Source organism: Rhinatrema bivittatum, chromosome 7 (genome assembly GCF_901001135.1).
Source record: "Rhinatrema bivittatum chromosome 7, aRhiBiv1.1, whole genome shotgun sequence".
NCBI lineage: Eukaryota > Metazoa > Chordata > Amphibia > Gymnophiona > Rhinatrematidae > Rhinatrema > Rhinatrema bivittatum.
Window position 1 is genome coordinate 200091742 of NC_042621.1, and position 22268 is coordinate 200114009.

At 41.9% G+C, this 22268-nt stretch overlaps 1 protein-coding gene across 4 annotated transcripts in view; it reads left to right on the forward strand.

Annotated features, from left to right (window-relative positions):
* Positions 1-22268, forward strand: part of RHOBTB1 (Rho related BTB domain containing 1) — a 155404-nt gene that overhangs the window by 127613 nt on the left and 5523 nt on the right. For 3 of the 4 annotated variants that reach the window (XM_029609748.1, XM_029609749.1, XM_029609751.1), the window contains 6 exons: positions 637-822; positions 1536-2500; positions 6983-7101; positions 10798-10948; positions 17716-17804; positions 20625-20730. In XM_029609748.1, coding sequence (XP_029465608.1) covers positions 637-822; positions 1536-2500; positions 6983-7101; positions 10798-10948; positions 17716-17804; positions 20625-20730 — 1616 coding nt within the window. Of the gene's footprint in view, positions 1-69; positions 89-636; positions 823-1535; positions 2501-6982; positions 7102-10797; positions 10949-17715; positions 17805-20624; positions 20731-22268 lie in introns of those variants that run through there. The other variant, XM_029609750.1, reaches the window with a different exon arrangement.

The following is a 22268-nucleotide window of genomic DNA, read 5'->3' on the forward strand; positions in this document are numbered from 1 at the left end:
ATAAACAGTATGTACTGTTCTACTTTGCCTGTTTTCATTATAGGGTTTATTTTAGCCCAAATTCAAGAAATGGCAAATGCAAGATGCTGTAAGTTCTACAACTATAGTAGCTTTCAAAGTCTCATATGTATTTTTCATTTACTAAAGATGTTGGAGGCACTGCTGTGTTGTGTTTACATGGGATGACCACTATTTTGCTTGCATAATGCATGGTTACCACATCCATCCGTTCAAGTTTTAAAAAAAAACCAATTCTTTTTGTCTTGAATCGGTTCCAACATTTTGTTTTCAGTGTTAGGTAATGATATCCGTATTAACCTGTGTTTCACTCTGAGCATGTGGTGAAAAATGCAAGCAAGTCATGAAAAGAACAGAATGGGAAGCTGCTCTGATTGCTGTAGGCCCGGCATTAAGACCTGGCAGTAGACTAGACACTAATCTGTGGAATCTGAATGCTTCCTAATGTTGCTTATGTTGTGATCGGATGCTGCTGTGTTGGAATGCGTAGGCCTAAGCAGTTTTGTGCATGAAGCTGGGATGCATTCACACATCTGTGCTGTGCTGCACCGTGGAACGTGCACTTGGTTATTCACCTTAAGTGTATTTTAACAAAAAATGTTTTAAATTTCTCTTTAGGTCTGACGTAGTGGTCCTTTGCTTTTCGATTGCAAATCCCAATTCCTTAAACCATGTGAGAACTATGTGGTCCCTAGAAATTAAGCACTTTTGCCCTCGCACACCTGTAATTCTGGTTGGTTGCCAGCTGGATCTACGCTACGCTGACCTCGAGGCTGTTAACCGAGCCAGACGGCCTTTAGCAAGGTAAAAACTTAATTCATCTATTTTCAAAGAAGATTCTCTGGGTAGAAAACAATCTCATTTTCTAGAGATACCTTAGTCAAACTTTAATTTCAATGGAATTTGCAAGTGCATGAAATCTTGTATATTTTCACCTGTCTTAATTGGCTGCCTTATTTACAAAGCCAGGTAAGTACTGTAAATTGATATCAGCTGATTACTGAGCTTCTGCTAAGCACTTGAGTTTTCAGTGTGGTTATGCTGAAAATGTGAGGGATTTGGGATCCAGTTTGAATGAAACTTGCCAGGTGGATGGAAACGTATTAATATAGGGGCAATTTTCCAAACAGCCCACCCAGGTGAAAAATCTGCAGGTATTTTGCGGCCACAGACTTTGTATACAAATCTTCAAAAGAAAAATTCATGCATACTTTATCCTTTGAATATTCTCCAGAGGCACAGCTGGCCCTCAGACTTTTCTCCTGCTTTTTTTGTGAGATCTAAATTTGGCTTATGTGTGTCTGTGGGGTGGGGGGAGGGAAGTACATTTTGAAAATGCAATGTATATGCACTGTTCCCTAATCCTGCCCAGAACAGCCTTTGTACCTGGCTAATTTTGTTTTTATCAATTAAATGGCTTTTGCAAATCCTCTCCTCTCCCTCAGGTAAAAAAAAAATAAATGATGCATGCCAGAAGCCCCCACATGATATTTTCTTCTTTTTTTTTTAAATCCTAGACCAATAAAAAGAAGCGACATTTTACCACCAGAGAGGGGCAGAGAGGTTGCCAAAGAGCTTGGGGTACCATATTATGAAACGAGTGTATTTGATCAATTTGGGATTAAGGATGTGTTTGATAATGCAATTAGAGCAGCACTGATTTCCCGACGACACCTCCAGTTCTGGAAATCACATTTGAAGAAGGTTCAGAAGCCATTACTGCAAGCTCCGTTCCTACCTCCAAAAGCTCCTCCTCCGGTAATTAAAATACCAGAATGCACTGCAGCCAGTATGAATGATGCTGGCTACTTGTTGGACAATCCTTTGTGTGCTGATGTCCTATTCATCCTTCAAGACAGAACCCATATTTTTGCCCATAAGATTTTTCTAGCTACCTCCTCTTCAAAGTTCTATGACCTCTTTATAATGGAACCTGAAGAGTTTCACTATTTAATTGAAAAGGATGTGAAGAGAGAAAAGCCTACAAGAGAGTTCCTGTCCAGGGCAGTAAGCCTGGATACAGATGAAGATGGTGATGCAAGAGCCCTTAAACCATCAAGTGCCAGTCTTCGGATGTCAAAGAGTGACGGCACCTTGAAGATAGACTGTGAGGATGAAGAAATGCTGGTGGCCGGCCTGTCGTCCTGGAGTAAAGGGTTTGTCAGCTTCCACACAGAGCTGCAAGTCAATCGTGTTTCAAAGAGGATATGCCCCATGACTGTGGTCAGGATGGACTCGTCCATTCAGCCTGGGCCATTCAAGACCGCTTTGCGGTTCCTGTACACAGGACAACTGGACGAAAATGAAAAAGATCTCATGAGGGTGGCCCAGATTGCTGAGATCTTGGAAGTGTTTGATTTACGGATGATGGTAGAAAACATTACAAATAAAGAAGCCTTCATGAATCAGGAGATTACTAAGGCCTTCCATGTCAGAAAGGCTAACAGGATCAGGGAATGCCTTTCTAAAGCAACATTTTCTGGTGAGTGAAAACATGGTCAAAAGGAACAAAGCTTTAACTATAGATTTATACTTTGGTGTGTGTGTGTGTGTGGTTTTGTTTTGTTTTTTTCGGCAGGGTACGGGGGTGACAGTTTTCTCCTGCTTCATTTGGACTTCTATCACATTCCAAACCAGGGCTAGGATTTGGTACCATGAGTTTTCATTCACATCTACTGGATATTTTTTTCCTCTGTTTATATGCCTTTAGCCGAGGTTTAGGAACTCTTCAGTCATAGGCCCCAAATCCTGCCATTAGCTGTTGCTGTGGTGTAACGAATAGGGCTCTCTCACCACCCCCCACCCCACCCCCTCCCAGGGCTGTGGACACTGACTCCACAGCATTTATTTATTTGTTAAATTTTTAACTATATGCAGTACAGCTCAGTAGGGCTGGTGCTAGCTTTGTTGCTACCCTGTGTGAATAACTATAGTGCTGCCCCCCCTCCGCAATTCATTCAGTCTCTTTCCCAGGCCCATCAAAGCCCAGCTTCCTCCAGCAATCTATATTTTTAAAAACTGACACCCATCCACTCCACAGAACTAGTGGTCAAGGGAAGGGTATTACATACCCTAGGGAAACCTTATAGCCTTGCACACACACCACCCCACACCCACTCACACACTCCCACACCCTCTGTAGCCTCACAAAATTTACCGTATTTTTCGCTCCATAAGACGCACTTTTTCTTTCCCCAAAAGTGGGGGGAAAATGTCTGTGTGTCTTATGGAACGAATATTAAAAAAATATATATAATTAACTACAATCCCCCACCCTCCTGACCCCCCCCCCCAAGACTTTCCAAAAGTTCCTACCATTGCTCCTACCAGGTGACAGGGGCCAACCAATGGCACCGGTAGCCCCTGTCACATAGTAAGGGCAAAGGGCCACTGGCGCCATTTTGATTACTGGCAGCAACGGCCCAAGGGCAGGAGATCGCTCCCGGGACCCTTGCTGGACCACCAGGGACTTTTGGCAAGTCTTGGGGGGGGGGGGTCAGGAGGGTGGGGGGTTGTAGTTAATTAAATTTGAAATGTTGGGGTGGGGTTTTGTTTTTTATTTATTTTTTTCCACAAAAGAGAACGATAAACGTTTTCTGATCTGGGGAATGGACCGAAATGGCCCTCCCCAGACCCGAAAACAAAACTGGGACAAAAAAAATTGTATGCACACCCCTAATTTGCTCCATAAGATGCACAGACGCCCGGAAACAGAGCCGGTTTAGCACACCTTTTTTTTTTTTTTAATTTTTCCCCTCTGAACCCTAGGTGCGTCTTATGGAGCGAAAAATATGGTAATTATTCACTTGTAACAAATTTTACATGACAGCATTCAAAAGTACAGTCTTCTGAGGCAAAATTTCACTTACAACATATATATTATATTTACATACACTGCTGTATGCCAACCAGAAAATTCTGCAAAAAAGACATTTGGAACTCCTATGGAATTTATAATGGCACCTCAGAAAGCTATGAATAAACACAATTACCATTGCAATATAGTAATCCTCCCATACCAAAACAATCCTAACTGCCAGCACTCAAACAATAGTAGCCGTATCTATGAAAAGGCAACACTGCAAATATTGCAAATATTACACCAGGCCCTAGAACACCAATACACCTCCTATTAGGAAAACACAACAAGCGAGGTTGCTATAGATCCCTACACAGAAACTACATGCCAGCAATATAGTCACCTTGGTCACATATGCAGAATACAGAAAGACCCTGGTCAAATACAGAATAAAGAGTCCAGAAAATATAAATAGAAAAGTGCTGAGAAGATTTGAACTCGAACCCACAACAAGCCAGCCTCTATATCCAGAGCAACAATAGAAAAACAGAAACATTACCATTCTTCATAAAACATTAAATAATAAAATCAAGAAATATAAAACATAATAGTAAAATCATATTCATAAAAATAATATTTCAAACCAGTTAATGACTAGAATATCCAAAATTTCCCAAACACCAATACAATATTTCAAAAACTCCAATCAAAAAGTGTTTTAATATTTCCCAAAAAAATAATAAAATATTTAAAAACCGCAAAAACATCAAATTACACCCAGTAATTAAAACTAATAGGATTAAAAAATCTCCTGCTCTCCATACCTGGGAACTTTTGACTTCCAGTCACCCTGAGATTTTCGTGGATTTGGGGATGTTGGGCCGCACAAACTTATTTTCTCTCTCACTCACACTAATACATTGATTCTCTCACATACTCCCTGTCTCGTATGCATGCCTATGCTCTCACACATACCCCCTCTCTCTCTCACAGACACTTAACGGTCGATTTTAAGACCTGCGCGCGTGCACATGGACACGCCAATTTTATAACATGCGTACGTCGCCATGTGCGTTATAAAATATGAAATCTGCGCACATGTGCATGCGCAATGGGGGGGATTTTGTAAAGAAACACACGTCGACGCAATAGGGCCTCCCCCAGTTCCCTCCCAGTCCACTCCAATTAAGGACCGGACTGGGAGGGAACTTCCCTATACCCCTACCTAACCTTCCTACCTTTTCATCTCTCCTCTCCTCTCCTCTCCTCCCCGACCCATAACCCCTACCTACCTAGCCTATTTATTTTTTTGTTTTATAACTTACCTGCTGCTCCTTTGGAGCAGCAGTAAGTTACGTGCGCTGGCCGGCTGCCGGCGCGCGTTTCCACAGGACAGGCCCTAATGGCCTTTGTTCTGGCTGGCCCCCGCCCCACCCATACCTTGTCATCCGGGCCGCCCCTTTTCACCGGCCTGGCACTTCTGCGCCTATCGGGGGTTACGTGTGTGGCCGAGCCCTTTCTAAAATGCGCTTGGCACGCGTGTGGCCCGGCCACGTACGTAACCACCAGTTTTAATGCACGCTTTTAAAATTCGGGTGATAATGTGTGTGCGCACGTGCCTGTGAGAGCCTATATGTGATACACAGGCTCTCACACAGCCACATACAGGATCACATGCATACAGACTGTCACACAGACACACACATACATTAGCTCTCACACAGACTCAGACATGCATGGACTCCTGTTCTCTTTGGGTCTGGTGGGATGAGCTCCACCATGGCCCCACGGGATCCTCTTCTCTTCAGGCCATGGTAGCATGAGCTCCACCATGGCCCTGCGAGCTCCTCTTCTCATCAGCCCCACTATGACCCACAGGCCCTCCTGGTCTTGGGGGGGGGGGGGGGGGGAGGGGTTGGCACTGAAGAGGGAAAAGTTGTGCGTGGGCGCACATGCAGCATCTTATAAGGAACACTGTGGCATCACGGTATTTCCTCTTCAGCTGCCGGCAGGTTTGGTTCCACTGGTGGCCCGGCGGCCTTTTCTTTTGCCACCACTGCCCGCCCCCCCCCCCCCCCGAGTGTGTCGCCCCATGCAAATGCACAGTATGCACACCCAGTCATGCCAGGCCTGCAGCCCAGGGGCAAGTTACAATTAACCAATATATACAGTACTTACTGCATTATATTGACCAAAAGTATAATGTAATACAATGTTAATAGCACACAATGCAATTATAATCCAATGAATCTTCTGTCTCCCCTCTAAAATCCCAACCATTCCATTCCTCAATAAAAACTGAATTACTATATACTATCATCCCTAATTCCCTAGTCAAAGAAAATGGTAAACAACATCCCACTTTAGTTGCACTATCACAGTATTTATGCCAGAGGTGAGCAAACTGCAGGACATATACTACTACTACTTCTTCTACTACTACTATTTATCATTTCTAAAGTGCTATTAGACATACAGATATGCATAAGAGAGAGTTCCTTCTCCATGGAGCTTATAAACAAGAGTCTGTAGGAAGTGTGTGTATTGTAGTGAAGTACTTAGGAATTAAAAGGTGAGTTTTTAAACTGGATACCAATATGGCCAGAGAGGGAGTATGGTTTACAAACCTAAGAAATCTAGTTCAGGTATACGGCATAGCAAGGTGGCAAGCATGGAGGTGGAAGTTGGCAGTGGAGGAGAAGAAGGAGAAGGACAAAGAGGAGAGAGACTTGCTGGATGAACAGAGTTGACCAAGAAAAGTGTAGGAAGTGAGAGAAAAAGATAGGTAATGAGGATTTGTAGAGTGAATGAATTTATAGGCGAGAAAAAGAAGCTTCAGCTGTGTGCAGAGAAGCAGCCAGGGATCCAGGGTAGAAACTTGAGAAGGGTAACATAGTCATAACCATATCTGGCCCACAGGAGGTTACTGTCCAGCCTATGGTGGACCTCCAGAGGACCTGTGCTGCTGAGAGGGGACAGACACTCCCTATTACCCCAATGTGTCCCCTGGGCCCCAAGGTTTGCCCACCTCTGGTTTATACAGATCTTGATTTAAACATGGATAATACTAAATGCAGTTAGTCTCTGTAATGAGCTAATAGCAGGTATTGCTGTAAGCAGTAAAAATATCAGTTTATGATTCTGCTTTGTTTTTTGCCATGTCAGATGTGAAGTTTAAATTGGATGATGGAAGCATAAATGCCCATAAGCCATTGCTGATCTGCAGCTGTGAGTGGATGTCTGCTATGTTTGGAGGATCATTTGTTGAAAGTGCGACCAGTGAGGTAATTTTGTCTTTTTTTTTTTTTTTAAGTGATTCTCTTCACTAGCATTCAGGCTGATGCAATATCGGCATGGGGAAAATGGGTGCTCATAATTGAGCACCTGCTCTCCTAACATGCACCAATCGACCTCTTCGGGGCACCCAATTTAATATTTAAAGCAGCTGCCACGGTAAAAAGGAGGCACACGGGGAAATTGTGTGCCCCAAGCGCCTCCTCAGCATCGGGCACCCAGGAGAAGTAGCTGTCAGCGGGTTAGGAAAACGGATGCTCAGTTACACGAGTGTCCATTTTCCTAAGCTGTGCATAGCTACAGGTGTGCGTCGGGCACACCATTGTTTTTCTTTTTTGCATTGGGGAGAATAGCTAAAGGCCTCATCAACATGCATTTGCATATGAAGAGTGCTATTAGCTTCATGGGGGGTTGGACATGCATTTTGGATGCGCTAATCCCCTTATAGCATAAGAGGTTGTGGACGCGCATCCAAAACGCGTGCCCAACCCCGGTGAACTAGTTCGCTTGGCTGAGTGTACTGTATTGCATCGGCCTGACTATTTGTTAGCCATATTTAGTTTCACAGATGGATATTATCACAGCAAGAAGTAGAAAAAAAAATTGCAAGTGACATGGAGCTTCATATCTAAAATAATTACAGATTCTAATAAGACATGCATAGGAGAAAATTCATGTAACGTTAATTGAATTTTAAACAACGTAGGCTTAAGCCATATAAATATTTTTTAGACCGTTTTAAAACGTGATCCTTGAACATTGCTCCATGTAAAACATAGATGGGAAAAGACTGTTGCTTGTCTTTAAAAATTTTGAGCTGGTTTAGTACTTCAGTTATGTGATCTGCTGCAATAATATGAATGCAGGTGAGGTGAAGGGAAGGAAGAAGGACAATTGGACGTTCAAACTGTCAGCACGTAAAAAAAAGTCTGGACAAAATCAGTTTTATCTTCCCAAACTACGAGACCACTTCTTGCCAAGAGGGTGACAAAGTTTGCATGTATTAATATACGAGTAGATACATTTAAAGAATGTTACCGGCTTTTTATTTATACTGCGAAGGTAAACAAATTCCTTCTCCTTGTCTGGAACAGCAACAAATCAGATTGGCTGAAGGTCCCTGCCTTCTTTTAATATCAAATAGTGGGGGCATGTTATTGAGTAAGCAAACATTATTCTTCTATCTTCCTCATTACTTTTAATGTTCCAGTCAGCATAGTTCCCTCCCTAGAGTCACTCGTGGCAAGCGCTTTATTAAAAATATATACTGTGCTGGTAATTAAGCCATACTGCACAATAGGAATGTGTATAAATTCTCTTAGGCTCCCCATTGTGCCCGTCTTAGCTTCTCACTGCAATTAATATTTCAAATAGTCTAATAAGTAGTTTTCTGTGTGAGACAGGGTAATTTGAATTTTTAGCATTGCATTTGGAAGTCACTAAAAAAACAATTATTTTGGTTGGAGGGCTATGACTCTGCTAACCTACTACTTAGCTAAAGTGGAAGGTGAAATATTGGAGAGTGTTTACGTCTTGCTGAAGGATTGCAGTGCTTCCGTGCAAGGCCTCCTTGACCTCCCCCAGAGTGGACAGTTCCTTAGGGTTTAAGATTTCCAGAATGTTTACAACTTGACTACCTTTGAAACACATCTTATTGTGGATCATGACCAGACTGAATTTCCAATTTAGGAAAGCCAGATTAAGCCAATTGCCTTGTTTTCAACTGGGTCTTGGATCAACAGGGAGGTATAATAAATTGCCAAAAGGTGGTCATGGACTCTGTGCCAGTGGCAAATCTTGAACTCAGATCAGGTTTTTGTTATTTTTTTGTGTGGATAAACAATATGTGAAGCACAAATTGTACCACAATATCTGTACATATGCATTACTTTTTACTTAAACTGCCTATAGGTTTGGGAACTTCATGTCTCTGTTTACCAGTATTCTTGAAATTATTCTTTTTTAAATACTGCTCAGATAAAATTCAGCAGTGAAAGCTGCTTGGTTGGACTTCACTTTGTAGTCTTTCTGCTGTATTTTCCACTTCTGAAATGTGTTCATTGACAAGTACAGTTTATTTACTGAATCTAGTAATGTATTGATAAAGGCGGTCACAGCTTAGCAGAATCAAAAGACAGAAGACATCACTTTTGTGGGGTGTTTTAATTGTATTCTTGGCCCAGTTTCCTCTTGCTCCTTTGGGCTTCCAACTCAATCTGAATCAGCCACTGTTGGTTAATGGCACCATGACCCTTCATTTATAACAATCTGGAACCCTCCACCATTTTTTTAAATAACTTTCCCTGGTCACTGCAGTGATTGTCCTAGGTCGAGAGCCACAGACCGCAATTCCCTTTAGAATTTGGTACACATGCATCTTAGTTCTGGCCAACATGTGTCGCCATTGAGTAATGACTGGGAATCCCTTCTCCCCTCTCAGGTTGGCAGTTCTAGTTCTGACTGGCTTAGGATAAAAAAGGTCGGCTCAAGAATCAAATTCAGGTATTTCACAAGGCAGGGCATAGCCCCTGCCACTAAGCCACTGGGTCAGCCCAGACATAACATGTTTTATGTTGACCTATCCTAGCCCATCACCCTGGTTTGAAATCCATTCCTTTGTTGCCATTATATGTTATGAATCAATGCAGTGATAAGGGTGTAAGACCCTGTTCAGTAAAGGTTGGGTTTTTTCTAAATTAGACATGCAAGCAGAGCTTACGACAAATGATATTAATAAATTGGTTTTACGGAAAAAGTGAAGAGCCAAATCCACAAAATTCAAGATAAACAGAAATCAAACAAATACAGTTGAATAATTTAAAAATAAAAATTTTAGTAAATGAACATGATTACCAACATTTCAGTTCAAAAGATCATTGGCTTGGAACCAAAGAGGTTAAACTTTCAAAGAATTCCATGTATATAAGTACTTATATGGGTGCATGGAGAACTATAATGGTATTTTGTAAACCATGTGTATCAGATATACGCAAGCATTGAAAGCAAATATTTCAGTGTATTGAACATGCATACTTTTCCTACCAATTTTAAAAACATGTTCACGAAAAAAGGTAAGACCTACTCACATAAAACCCAGTTTATGTGTGCAAGTCGGGATATTTTAAAACGTGCACGCGGAATTGAAATTAACCAGATTTCCAATTCCTCCATCAGTTCACCCAGTCTTTCTCCAGATCAAGACTCTCTCTGATTCTTCAACCTGAACTCCCCCGAGACCCCCCACTCAGCCAGTAGTATACCATAACCAAGCCTGATATTAATGACATTACCTAATTACATGTACATTTACACGTGTAAGTTGCCAGAAGTACATCTGTAAGTCTCTTATAAAATAGCAACTTTTGCAAGTAACTCTTGCCCTACCGCGAAATGCCCTTTATTTGTGCGTATAAATGTGCACAGATAATTGAAAATACGACTCCTGGGTCAGTTATTATAATGATTTTAATAAATCTTTTATTTTTAATGTTGTGTAGCTCTTTTGCACTAAAGGCTAGTTACCATTTTAATCCCTTGGTAAAAATCTTTGCTAATTATGGCCCATATTTTGATTGTTTCCCTAAATATTTGCTTTCATTATCTGTCTCTTGCACAGTAGATATTGTTATAATGAATGTGATGCTTTTGAACATTTTTAAAATTCATGTAACCTTTTCACTTTCTAGGTTGTGCTTCCCAATGTAAGCAAGTCTACTATGCAAGCAGTACTCGATTATCTGTATACCAGGCAGTTGTTGCCTAAGCTAGACATGGATCCTCTTGAGCTAATTGCATTGGCCAACAGAATCTGCCTTCCACACTTGGTCGCACTCACAGGTAAGTACAATGCTTAGTCTGTTGAAGGTTGTAGCATGTTGGATGTAGAATAGCAGATCCAGTGTGGCTAGGGCTGTTAGCCCTTTGTTTTCAGGACTTGTGAGGATAACGTTCGAACATTTGTGTGCATGCCCATATACATATATATATGGATATGTGAAAACCCTCTCCTGTATTTTATAACCTGCATGTATATGATATGTGCAGGTTATAAAATACATGGAACTGTATCCAGCAACATGTGCGCACATGTAAGAAAAACACGCAAATAAATATTGCACTTACCTGGCTAAATAGCAGCACTTACCTGGTTACATTCCAATTTATCCGGCTAGCTGCATAAGTCGGAACATGTCCAGATTAAGTATTGCTTTCAAGATTTAGCCAGATAATCGGAATTTATCAGATAAGTAATACATCTAACTTTAAAAATATACGCATGGGGATTGTACCTGTGTAACTTACACGGATTTACCTCCAAAAATTGGTTTTTACACATGTAAGTGGAGAGATTTTCTAATGTGTGCAGCAATGAAATTACCAGTTTTACCAATTAGTCTACCAGTTCACCCAGTCCATCTGCAGGTCATAGAGACCCTCCTGGCTCTTCAGCCTGAATGCTCCCCATTTCATTCAGACCCTCTACCCAATCGGTAGGTCACTTTTAAGATGTTTACCATCATTTTCTCCAGATATAGAACAGTTGTAAGCTGCCAAATTTACATTCCTAATTTGCTTATAAAATAGCAATTTACTCGCGTAAATGTTGGCATTGCCTCGGAATGCCCATGGCCTACCCCTTTATTACTCGCGCAGATTACTTGCATGCCCTTACGTACACGTATATTTTGAGGTTTATAAAATAGCATAAATATAAACGAGTATATGCTATTTACACATGTATGTGCGCAATGTTTTGAAAATTCTCCTTTATGTATATAAATGCAAACTTCTTGCCCCTGAACCTGAGAATTATGTTCCACTTCACGTTCCTATGACTTGAGTGTGTATGCTCTTGAGAAAAAGAGGTTTAACGCGTGCCTATGGCATATTGCGGTAACATTTCAAAGGCTTAGTCACAATCTATGCACATGATACAAGGCATTAGTGAGGGTAGATCATCTGAAACCACATAAGCAGATTTTCAGTTGCCTGATCATGATCTTTCAAAATGCGTGCACTTTTAGCCACATCAAAGAAAGGTGTTTCGGGGATATGGTTGGAAACCAGACACATACTTATTTTATTTAAAAAAAAAATATATTCACACACAGTCATGCTGTTACCTTGCACACTTATCGTTCAACACTGGTTAAGAGCATGTGCAGGCTCTTGACCACCTAACCAATTGATCTTCAGACAGAAGGTACACAAGGTACATTCCCTATTGAATTTGTAGGTCCCAAAGGGGACTTTGGCAGCTTATTCAAGTTGTTCTTAATATGGCTAAAATCAGTATTTGAATTTTGACCTAATTAACTCAGGGGGTCATTTTTCAAAGTGATCGCACGCGAAAAGTCTGTTTTCGCGTGCGATCACTAGAAAGGGGTGGCGTCAAGACCAGAACAGGAGGAGTTGGGGCGGACGCCGCAAAGACAGAGTGGATGGCGAAAAGGTAAGGAGCCTTTTCGCTGCCTATTTCGTACCGAATAGCACCACCTTTTATGATGGTGCTATTGGGTGCGAAAGCCGGCAGCGATCGCACTGCAGAGGTGCGATCGCTGCCGGCTTTCGCAGGCCCGCCCCCAGTTTCGCCCCCCCGCCCACCTCGATTCACAACACCACAGTAGGTTAGAAAATCAGTATTTGAATTTTGACCTAATTAACTCAGGGGGTCATTTTTCATTTGCTGCGGGCTTGAGCCCAGAGCCTCAAGCCCGCAGCACCCAAGCGAGCACCAACGCCGCGACTTACCCCACCGGGAGTCCCTGCTGCAACATGCCGCCAGACCAACGCTCCACGGCCCACCCCTGCCGCATCACTTCTGGTGCTGGAACCCTTTAAAGTTAGAGATCTCCTCCTCGGCGTCTCGCGCCGGGCGTCTCGCGCAGAAGGAGCGCGACTAAGGGGCAAGCCCCTTAGTGCGCCCCTTTGTGCTCTCCCTTTGTGCTCTCCTGAGCTTCATGTGCCACATAACTTCAATTGCTTTTGATTTGTCCATTTAATATGTACAAATTACTTTAAATATCCTCTTTGTCATATACTTTTCCTCCCTCACCCTCTGAACACCCGCTGAGCGAATTACTAAGTTTGTTTCCGCCTACTTTACACCCTCCTACCTAATCAGTCATCTACGCAGCTACTTATACTTTCCTCTACACCTCCGGGAATCCAGATATGGCTTCCTATCCCATTCCACGTACTCATCTTCCCAGCTCCAGACCTTATGTCCCACTTGCACGCAATTCCCCACCCCTTCGTAAATCCTTAATCCCCATTCTTACCTCTCCTCTGACCCAATTCCTAGGCCTCACTACGCTCTCTAATCCTGTTCAACTCACAATCTTTGTCAAAGAAAGTACCCATACTCAATGACCTTCTATCACAGAGACCTGGTTTAAAGACACAGACATTGTTGAAATAAATCAACTTCCCTCACTCTCTTATGATATATTCTCAATCCCCAGAAAGAAGAAAAGAGGTGGTGGCCTCCTGCTTGCAGTAAATAAAAACCTCAATCTTAAACAGATCCATATTACCCCACCTACTAAACTTGAAATCGGGCTCTTTAAATCACGTGCTCTCCAAATATGCCTTGTATATGCCCCTCCTTCCCTGCTTGAATCCAATCCCTCACCCATCATTGAATTCATTGCTGACTCCATCAACATTGACACTCCTGCCATTATCCTTGGAGACTTCAATCTCCATATTGACTCCACTGTCCTATCCTCTTCTTGCGACACCTTCCTTCATGCCCTCCATGCTATTGGTTTCCAGCAATTAATCACCTCCCCCACCCACAAAGCTGGCCATTCCCTGGATTTGATCTTCATCAATTCTTGTATCCAGTCCCCGCTTTCCCCTACCTGTATCCCGGTCCCCTGGTCTGATCATTATCTTATTGAGAGCCATCTCACCATCAATACTGCCCCTATCAGAAAGAATCCTCGTCACACTACCATAACAGCCAGGAAAGCCTGCCCCAGTGAGGACCTCGCCTCTGCTCTCACTACCGCCCTGCCCAATCTAGACTGCTCGGATCCTAATGCTGCTCTAATTTCTTGGTGCAGCCTTACAGAAGAAGTAGCGAATAAACTTTGCCCCGTCTCCAAACGTGTCATAAACACAACCTCGAAACCCTCCAATCCATGGTACACCACTGAATTAAAAACTTTAAAAAACAAACTGCGACACAAAGAGAGAACCTGGCGCAAGGACCCTACCCCCCAACATGCTGATAGCTTTAAAACTGCCCTGCACCACTACAGGCTTTCCACATTGAAGCATAAACGAGATTTCTATGCTACTAAGATCCATGACTACAGCTATAATCCCAAAGCTCTTTTTGCCTATGTGTCCAATCTCATTAAACCCACCACCCCCTGCATCCCAGACTCCGAAGCTGAAGCCAAGAGCAATGAACTTGCACACTTCTTCCATGATAAAATCATGAAACTCATCTCCAGATTCCCTGACTCTACTCACTTCCCCTCCTCGAGTCCTGTTCCCTCCACCACTGTCCTATCAGCTTTTGACCTCACTTCCTCTAAAGAAATAGAATCTATTCTCAAAAAACTCAAACCTGCCTCACATCCGAGTGATACCATTCCCTCCAAAGCGCCCCTTGCAATCCCAAATACTATCTCCAGAGCAATAGCTGGCATCGTCAACTGCTCACTATCTTATGGCTCTGTCCCAGACTCACTTAAACAAGCAGTGGTCAAACCCCTCCTAAAGAAGCCCTCTCTTGACCCCAAAGACCCTGCGAACTTCCGTCCGATATCCAACCTTCCTTTCATCGCCAAGATAATGGAAAGAGTAGTTAATTCACAGCTTACGGACTACTTAGAAACCCACAATATTTTCCATGCCGCACGATTCAGCTTCCGTAAACATCTTAATACTGAAACACTCCTGCTTACACTTACCGACCACCTCCTTATAGGAATGGACAAGGGCGCTAGCTACCTTCTTGCCCTCCTGGATATGTCTGCCGCCTTCGATACTATATGCCACAATCACCTACTTGTCCGTCTAGAAAGCATCGGTATCTCTGGCCTGGCCTTAGCATCGCTCAAATCCTACCTATCAAACAGAACTTTCTCAGTCAAAATAGGCAATGCTATCTCTACTTCCCTCCCCTTACAAAAAGGTGTCCCACAAGGCTCTTCCCTCTCCTCCACCCTCTTTAACATTTACCTTACCCCTTTATGCCTCCTCTTAACTGAACTCAAACTTAATTTCTATCTATATGCTGACGATATCCAAATCATAATCCCTATCCACAACTCAATATCCGATGCATTGAAGCACTGGGAAACCTGCCTCATTCCAATTAACTCTCTTCTAACGAACCTTCACCTCGCTCTCAACACCAACAAAACGGAACTATTACTTATCTCCCCCCACTCTAAACCCCACTCACTTCATAACCTCACTTGTAAATCCACTATAAACCAACCCTTTAAGAGATCTCGGAGTCTTCCTGGATGAACAACTAAACATGAAAAAATATGTAAGCTCCATCCTCAAGGACGGTTTCTATAAACTAAATGTGCTAAAAAAACTTAAGCCACTGCTACACTCTCAAGACTTTCGCACTGTTATCCAAACTTCCCTCCTCTCTAAACTTGATTACTGTAATTCTCTACTCCTTGGTCTCCCACACTCTACGATCAAACCACTCCAAATGTTGCAAAATGCAACTGCTAGAATCATCACTAACACCCGTAAAACAGATCACATCACCCCGATTCTGAAAAGCCTTCATTGGCTACCTATCCCATTCCGAATACTCCACAAAACACTTACCACCATACACAAATCCATCTTCTCTCACAACTCCCTCTGGCTGGACATACCATTTAGCCCTGTCACTCAGACCCGTCCTACCAGGACAGTTCACAAAGGAACTCTGCAAGTGCCCTCTCTAAAAATCGCACACCTCACTTCTACTAGGAAAAGAGCCCTTTCTATTGCAGGCCCCACACGCTGGAACTCCATGCCCATGACACTCCGATGAGAATCCTGCCCAATTAAATTTAGATCTAAATTAAAGACCTGGCTATTCCATCAAGCCTACCCTGATTAATCTTCCTCCCCCTGTGAACCTAATACCGCCATTGTATCTCACCCTCTTGTACTCCGATCTTCTCACTGTACTTTATCAAGATGTGGAATTTATGATTTCTCAGTTGTTGTTTTTGTAGTTATTGCAGTTGTTGTAGTTGTTTGATTTGATTTTATTTAACCAGTTTACAACTCTGTATTTTCCTTGCCTTTGTCTCAGTTTGCTTCACCCCCTCCCTTTCCCTGTTATAATGTATTTTCCTCGCTTTTGTTAATATGTAAACCGGCATGATGTGCCTTTCTAATGCCGGTATATAAAAGTTATTAAATAAATAAATAAAAATCTAGGCCTCAGTTGGCAAATCACCAATGAACTGAATTTTATGCATTTTTAACATGCATTTATATAAACTAAGGCTGTATTTTGAAAGCAAAATAGGTTGATTCCAAGCTTTTAGTCATAGAAACATTAGATGTGCCATGATTGTCCCTTGGTCTGACCCAGCGAGCCCAGGGTGCTGTTGCCGATAGTGGCCAATCCAGGTCACAGATTACCCAGCAGATCCCAATGTGTAGATCTATTCCTTCTGCTCACTCAAAGGGATAAGTGGTGGCTTTGCCAAATCTACCTGGCTGAAAATGGTTTCTGGACATTTCCACAGCACAAAGGAGAGGCAAAATGCCAAGCACAAGACAAAGAACTGTCTGGGAACTGGTGGTAATAAAAATGTCAAAATAACACACAAAGGGTAAATAATGACAATATAAATATTTAATAAATAATGGAATAAAATCAAACAGAAAAATATACATTAAACCATAAAACAAATATTAGAAAAAAAAAAGCTCTCAAAATCAGTTATAGCCATGTTTTTGCGAGTTATGAAATCTATAAACAATAAAAATGAAACTTTTGAAAAAAAATGTGTCAGTATAGAAATATATAATTAAATAGAACGAAATTGTCCTTTGAACGTTTGTCCAAAAAGATAAACAAAGATAAATGCCAAGAAATCTGTCATCTGCTCCAAAGAAATATCCATTTACCAAGAAGGCTCACTCTTGAATATGTTGGGGGATAGTCATCATTTCTTATTTATTTGGATTTCTTACCCACTTTTTTGAATAGGAAATTCACTTATAGTGGTTTACATTATATTAGAATAGCAAATGAGTGAGGTCATCTGCAGCTGCACAAATCGAATGTGTAAACAAACTCAAACAAGGAAACCAATGTGATGCCAGGGTTTTGGACAAAAACAGGACAGTGGCATGAGAACAATGCTTAGGAGATTGATTTACCGCAGAATGCAGGAGTTCTTTTTTAATGGAAACTTTTTAAAGTGAATATTAAGGGGTGTTGGTCACGTATTTTAGAGGAACATGGCAGAATAAGACCTACTACAATTAAAGTTTGGGAGGTACAAGGGAGTGGAAAACTGAAGAAACATTGTAATCAAACAAAAACATCTCTTTATATGTTTTTTAGTTAAAATGGTAAAATGAGAAGATTTTTTTTTTTAATGTTTAAACAGAACAGTATGCTGTGCAGGAGCTGACCAAATGTGCAGTGAATGGAGTAGACATAGATGGCGAAGTGCTAACATACTTGGAATTGGCCCAAGTGAGTATCCAATACTTGCATAGTTTCCAGTGTCTTGTAAGTGTCTACAGTAAATCTGTCACTGTTAAAAATACTTACCCAATCTGGACAGATAGCCCAGCTGTACTGGGTGCAGCCCATACTCTTAAACCTCAAAAGGTCCATATTCAGTCACTGTTTGGATAGCAAAGTTTGCTGGACAAATTTATCCAGCTGACTTTGCAGGTATATCAACTGTGCAACCGCACCACTGAATATAGCTGCCTATGAAAGTTAGCTGGCTAACTTTATCTGGCTAACTTTAGGACAGCTGTTTGGCATGACTAGACTTAGCCAGATAAGTTAGCCAGCTAACTTTGAATATCAGTATTTGCCAGATAATTTAGCCCGCTAACTCCATTCCTCTGAGTTTCGTCCCTGGAACATCCCTAACTTAGACCTAGATTCATCATTTTGCTAAAAGGTTTGCATGAATAGCTCCTGCAATAAAAAAAAAAAAAAAGGGAGGGTGGGCATGGTTAGAGAGAGAGAGACTGACTCTCTTTATAAGGCTCTCATATTAGTCAACTATTTATACCACTGTAGGAGGGTCAACTACTAACTCGAGGTGAGGTTTTGGTGGTGGTCTAGGGTTTGGGGGGCAGTTTTACATGCACAGTCAGAGGTACGAACAGCACAGTACGCATCAGTGATGATTTGATGTGATTTGGAGTGAGGAAAGCTACACAAAGATGAAATTTGTACAGTGTACTCTCGCCCTAGCTTGATAGCATTCACTCCTCACACCAAATCTTCACTGATGTGTACTGTCCTGTCCGTACATCTGACTGTGCATGTAAAACTGCCCCCCAAACCCTAGACCACCACCAAAACCTCTCCTTGAGTTACTAATCGACCCTCCTATAGTGGTATAAATAGTTGACTAGTATGTGTGCCACACCAGTCGGTCTCTCTCACCTCTCCTCCCCGAAACGCGATTTCTGCTAAAACATGCATTACGCTATTGCACGGAACGTTAAACACCCCTCATTTTCATAAACTCCGCCCAAACTCCTCCCTTTTAACTACATTTTAAAAATTTGCATACGCATCTCGCGATGCGCTTTTTTATTGGGGGCGTTATGGCATTATCATGGGCATTAGGGCTCTATCGCCTGGGATAACACCCTAACACGAATTGATGAGGACTGTAATGATGAATGTAAGGGGCTTTTGAAAATTGCTATAGTATATGCCATTGAATTGTCAATAGGTTTTACCTGTGTAAAGTACACGTTAAGCATGTAAGTGGACTTTTGGAAATTGCTAAAATAGTATGATACATTTATATGCAAAACTCTTTTGAAAATTACCTCCTATGTACGTAAATCTACACACACAAAGCTCAGGAGCAGGTGTGAATTTGTGCATGTATGTCCACATGTGTACCAGGACAATCCGCCCATCGTCAAAGAGGACTTAAGTGCAGACTCCCATTTTGAAAGATCAAGAGGATACCAAATACCCACAGATTTTAGCCCTAGGCAGGATGTTTGAAAATTACCCGGCTCATGCTTTAAAACTGAATACTTATTTATTTAGTAGACTTATGTACCACTTATCAATTAAATGGTTTACAATAAAAGTCATAATAAATAAAACACAAATGTGATAGTTAACATATATTATAAAATTATAGATACAAAATAAAAACATAAAAACAATAACAAAAAGTGAAGTACTGGGACCAGCCTCTGTCATGCAGGGGAACCTGGGGTCAATTCATGGCTCAGGTTTTCTGTCTGGATCGTCCAGGGCTGGGAATGCTATGGAGCCTGTGTTAGCAGGCCTTGGTGGGAAGGAGCCATAGTTAATACTTAACAACAATTAAAAAAGAGGCTGGATTTAGGGCCCATTATTGCAGGGTCCCACAAGGAGAATCCTAGTACATAGCCTGCGGCTGAGGACTGTCACTGGAATGACTGACCTAACAAACAAAAGTTGGGAAGAAATATAAAATATCAGGAAAAAATTTCCAGGTAGTTGCGATATTTATTTATTTATTTATTTATTTATTTATAGATTCTTCTATACCGTGGTACGTAAAGATATACATCACCACGGTTTACAGTGAAACAATAAATTAGCAACAGGCTAATGTGCATTCATTTTTCACGAATTAGATAATTTCTACAAAATTGTCTAATTTGTCATGGTTTGGGGGCGCCGAAAAAAACAAACTGAATTTTTCCGAAATTTCAGAAAAATTCATAGTTCATGTTAGTGCATGCTAATGAGAGTTAGCACACACTAACTCCCATTAGCACACACTAACACGAAAATCAGGATCCATGGAAAAAAAAAAACGAACTGCAGTAAAAATGAAATTTCTCGCAGAGGCCTGAAAACGAATCCCGAACCAATAAAACAAAATGATGCATATGCCTAGTTGCAAATATAGGCTCGTGGCACCAGGTCTAAGCCCCGGTTGTAGTTGAGCTGGAAGTCCAAAAAGGGAACAGGAGGAGACTGCTGGGTCAAAAGGTCAGACTATAAAGGCATGAGGGAGCATGTAAAATTGGGTAACCTAGCCTGTAAGATCATAACATTGTTGGCCTTTCTGTTTCTTAGCTTTTTGTGTGCAGATGTCACTCTTAATGGACTGCAGCATCACTAGAGTGCAGTGTGAGCATCTTGCCCCAGCTCTTAACTTACATTTAAATTACAATTTAAGCATGCTGTTCAGTTGGTAGTGGTATAAAAATTTTGGGCTCTGCCGCCTGTGCTACATATAACTGAATGCTTTGCTCCTGAGATTTCAGTGGCCTGATGACGGATCACTATGAATCTTTTTCATTGCAGTTTCATAATGCTCATCAACTGGCAGCATGGTGCCTCCATCATATCTGCACCAATTACAACAACGTGTGTTCCAAATTCCGCAAAGAAATAAAGGCCAAGTCTTCAGGTAAGCATTGGATGCTTTAATTTGGAAGAATGATCTTCTAGTGCATTTATCTACTTGAGAATATAAGAAGTGCTACTTTGAGTCAGACAGTGGTCCATCAAGTGCAGCAGATTGTCTCAGACAGTGGCCAGTTCAAATCAGAAGTACCTGGCAGATCCCAAAATCTAGATCTATTTCTTGTATGTCCCCAGAAGCATGAAATGGTGAACTCCAAGTTTACCTGGCCAATGATTAATGGATCTGTACTCCCAAAAGCTTACCCAAGTTTTATCCATCTAACTTTGCTAGCTGGCCATCATCTAAATATGGACCTCTTTTTAATTTACTCCCCCAGGTGACTAAGTTATGAACAATAATGCTAAGTGATTCTGATGTGAGGCTTCACATTCCAATGGGAGCTAGATCTCATCAGTTTTAGGACTAGCTGCTCCAGGAAGCAGACATTTATGGCATCTAGAAATTTAACTTCCCTAGCATATCCTGAGAAGATATTCAACCAATTGATACTGGGATAGTTGAAATTTCCCATAATTGTTTACAATTTTAGTAGTCTATCTAATGTCTGTTAGCATTTCACAGTCTTTTTCACTATTCTAGTCAGGTGGATGGTAATATATCCTGACTACTGTACTCCTAGTCACACATAGCATTTCTGCTCATGATCTAGGGTGCAGTTGGTTTCTTGCAGAGCTTTTATCCTACTTGACTCTCTGCCAACCTTAGGGGTGGATTTTCAAACGGTTATGCGCGTGTATTACATGCGTAACCGTGAAAACCCGCTCCTGCGCACGCCGAGCCTATTTTGTGTAGGCCCGGTGACGCACACAAGCCCCGGGACGCGTGTAAGTCCTGGGGCTTGAAAAAATGGGCAGGGCGGGGCATGGGCATAGCCAGAGGCCTCTCCACTGCCGCTAGCCTGGGGATCACGCGCTGGCACTTGACCGGCAGGCGTAAATTAAAAAAAAAATAATAAAGGTGGGGGGGATTTCGGTAGGGCTAGGGGGTGGAAGGAAAGTTCCCTCCGAGGCCTAGGAGGGATCGGGGAAAGCCATCGGGGCTCCCCTAGGGCTCGGCGCAAGGTGCACAAGTGTGCACCCCCTTGCGCACGCCGACCCCGTATTTTATAACAAGTGCGCAGCTGTGCGCACATGTAATAAGATTGGGCGTGGATTTGTGCGCACCGGGTTTCGCGCACAAATCTACGCCCAAGCGTATGTCTTAAAATCTGGTCCTATATGTATAGTGTCACACCACCACCACAAGTTCAGTTTACTTATCATTTCAATATATTTTATACCCTGATATAACAATATCCCTTTATCCTCTTTCCACCAGGTCTCTGAGGTGCTCTTATGGCTCTACCTTGCTTTAGGACCATACATGCTAATACTCTAATCTTAGTTTTTAGACTCCTGGCATTTTCATATAAACAGCTAAATGTATTCTTTGTATTCCTACAGCCAGCTTATAATTGGCATTTGATTCATATCATTCAGAATCCTTTCTATTCATCTGCTGTTCATTAAAATCCACCTGGG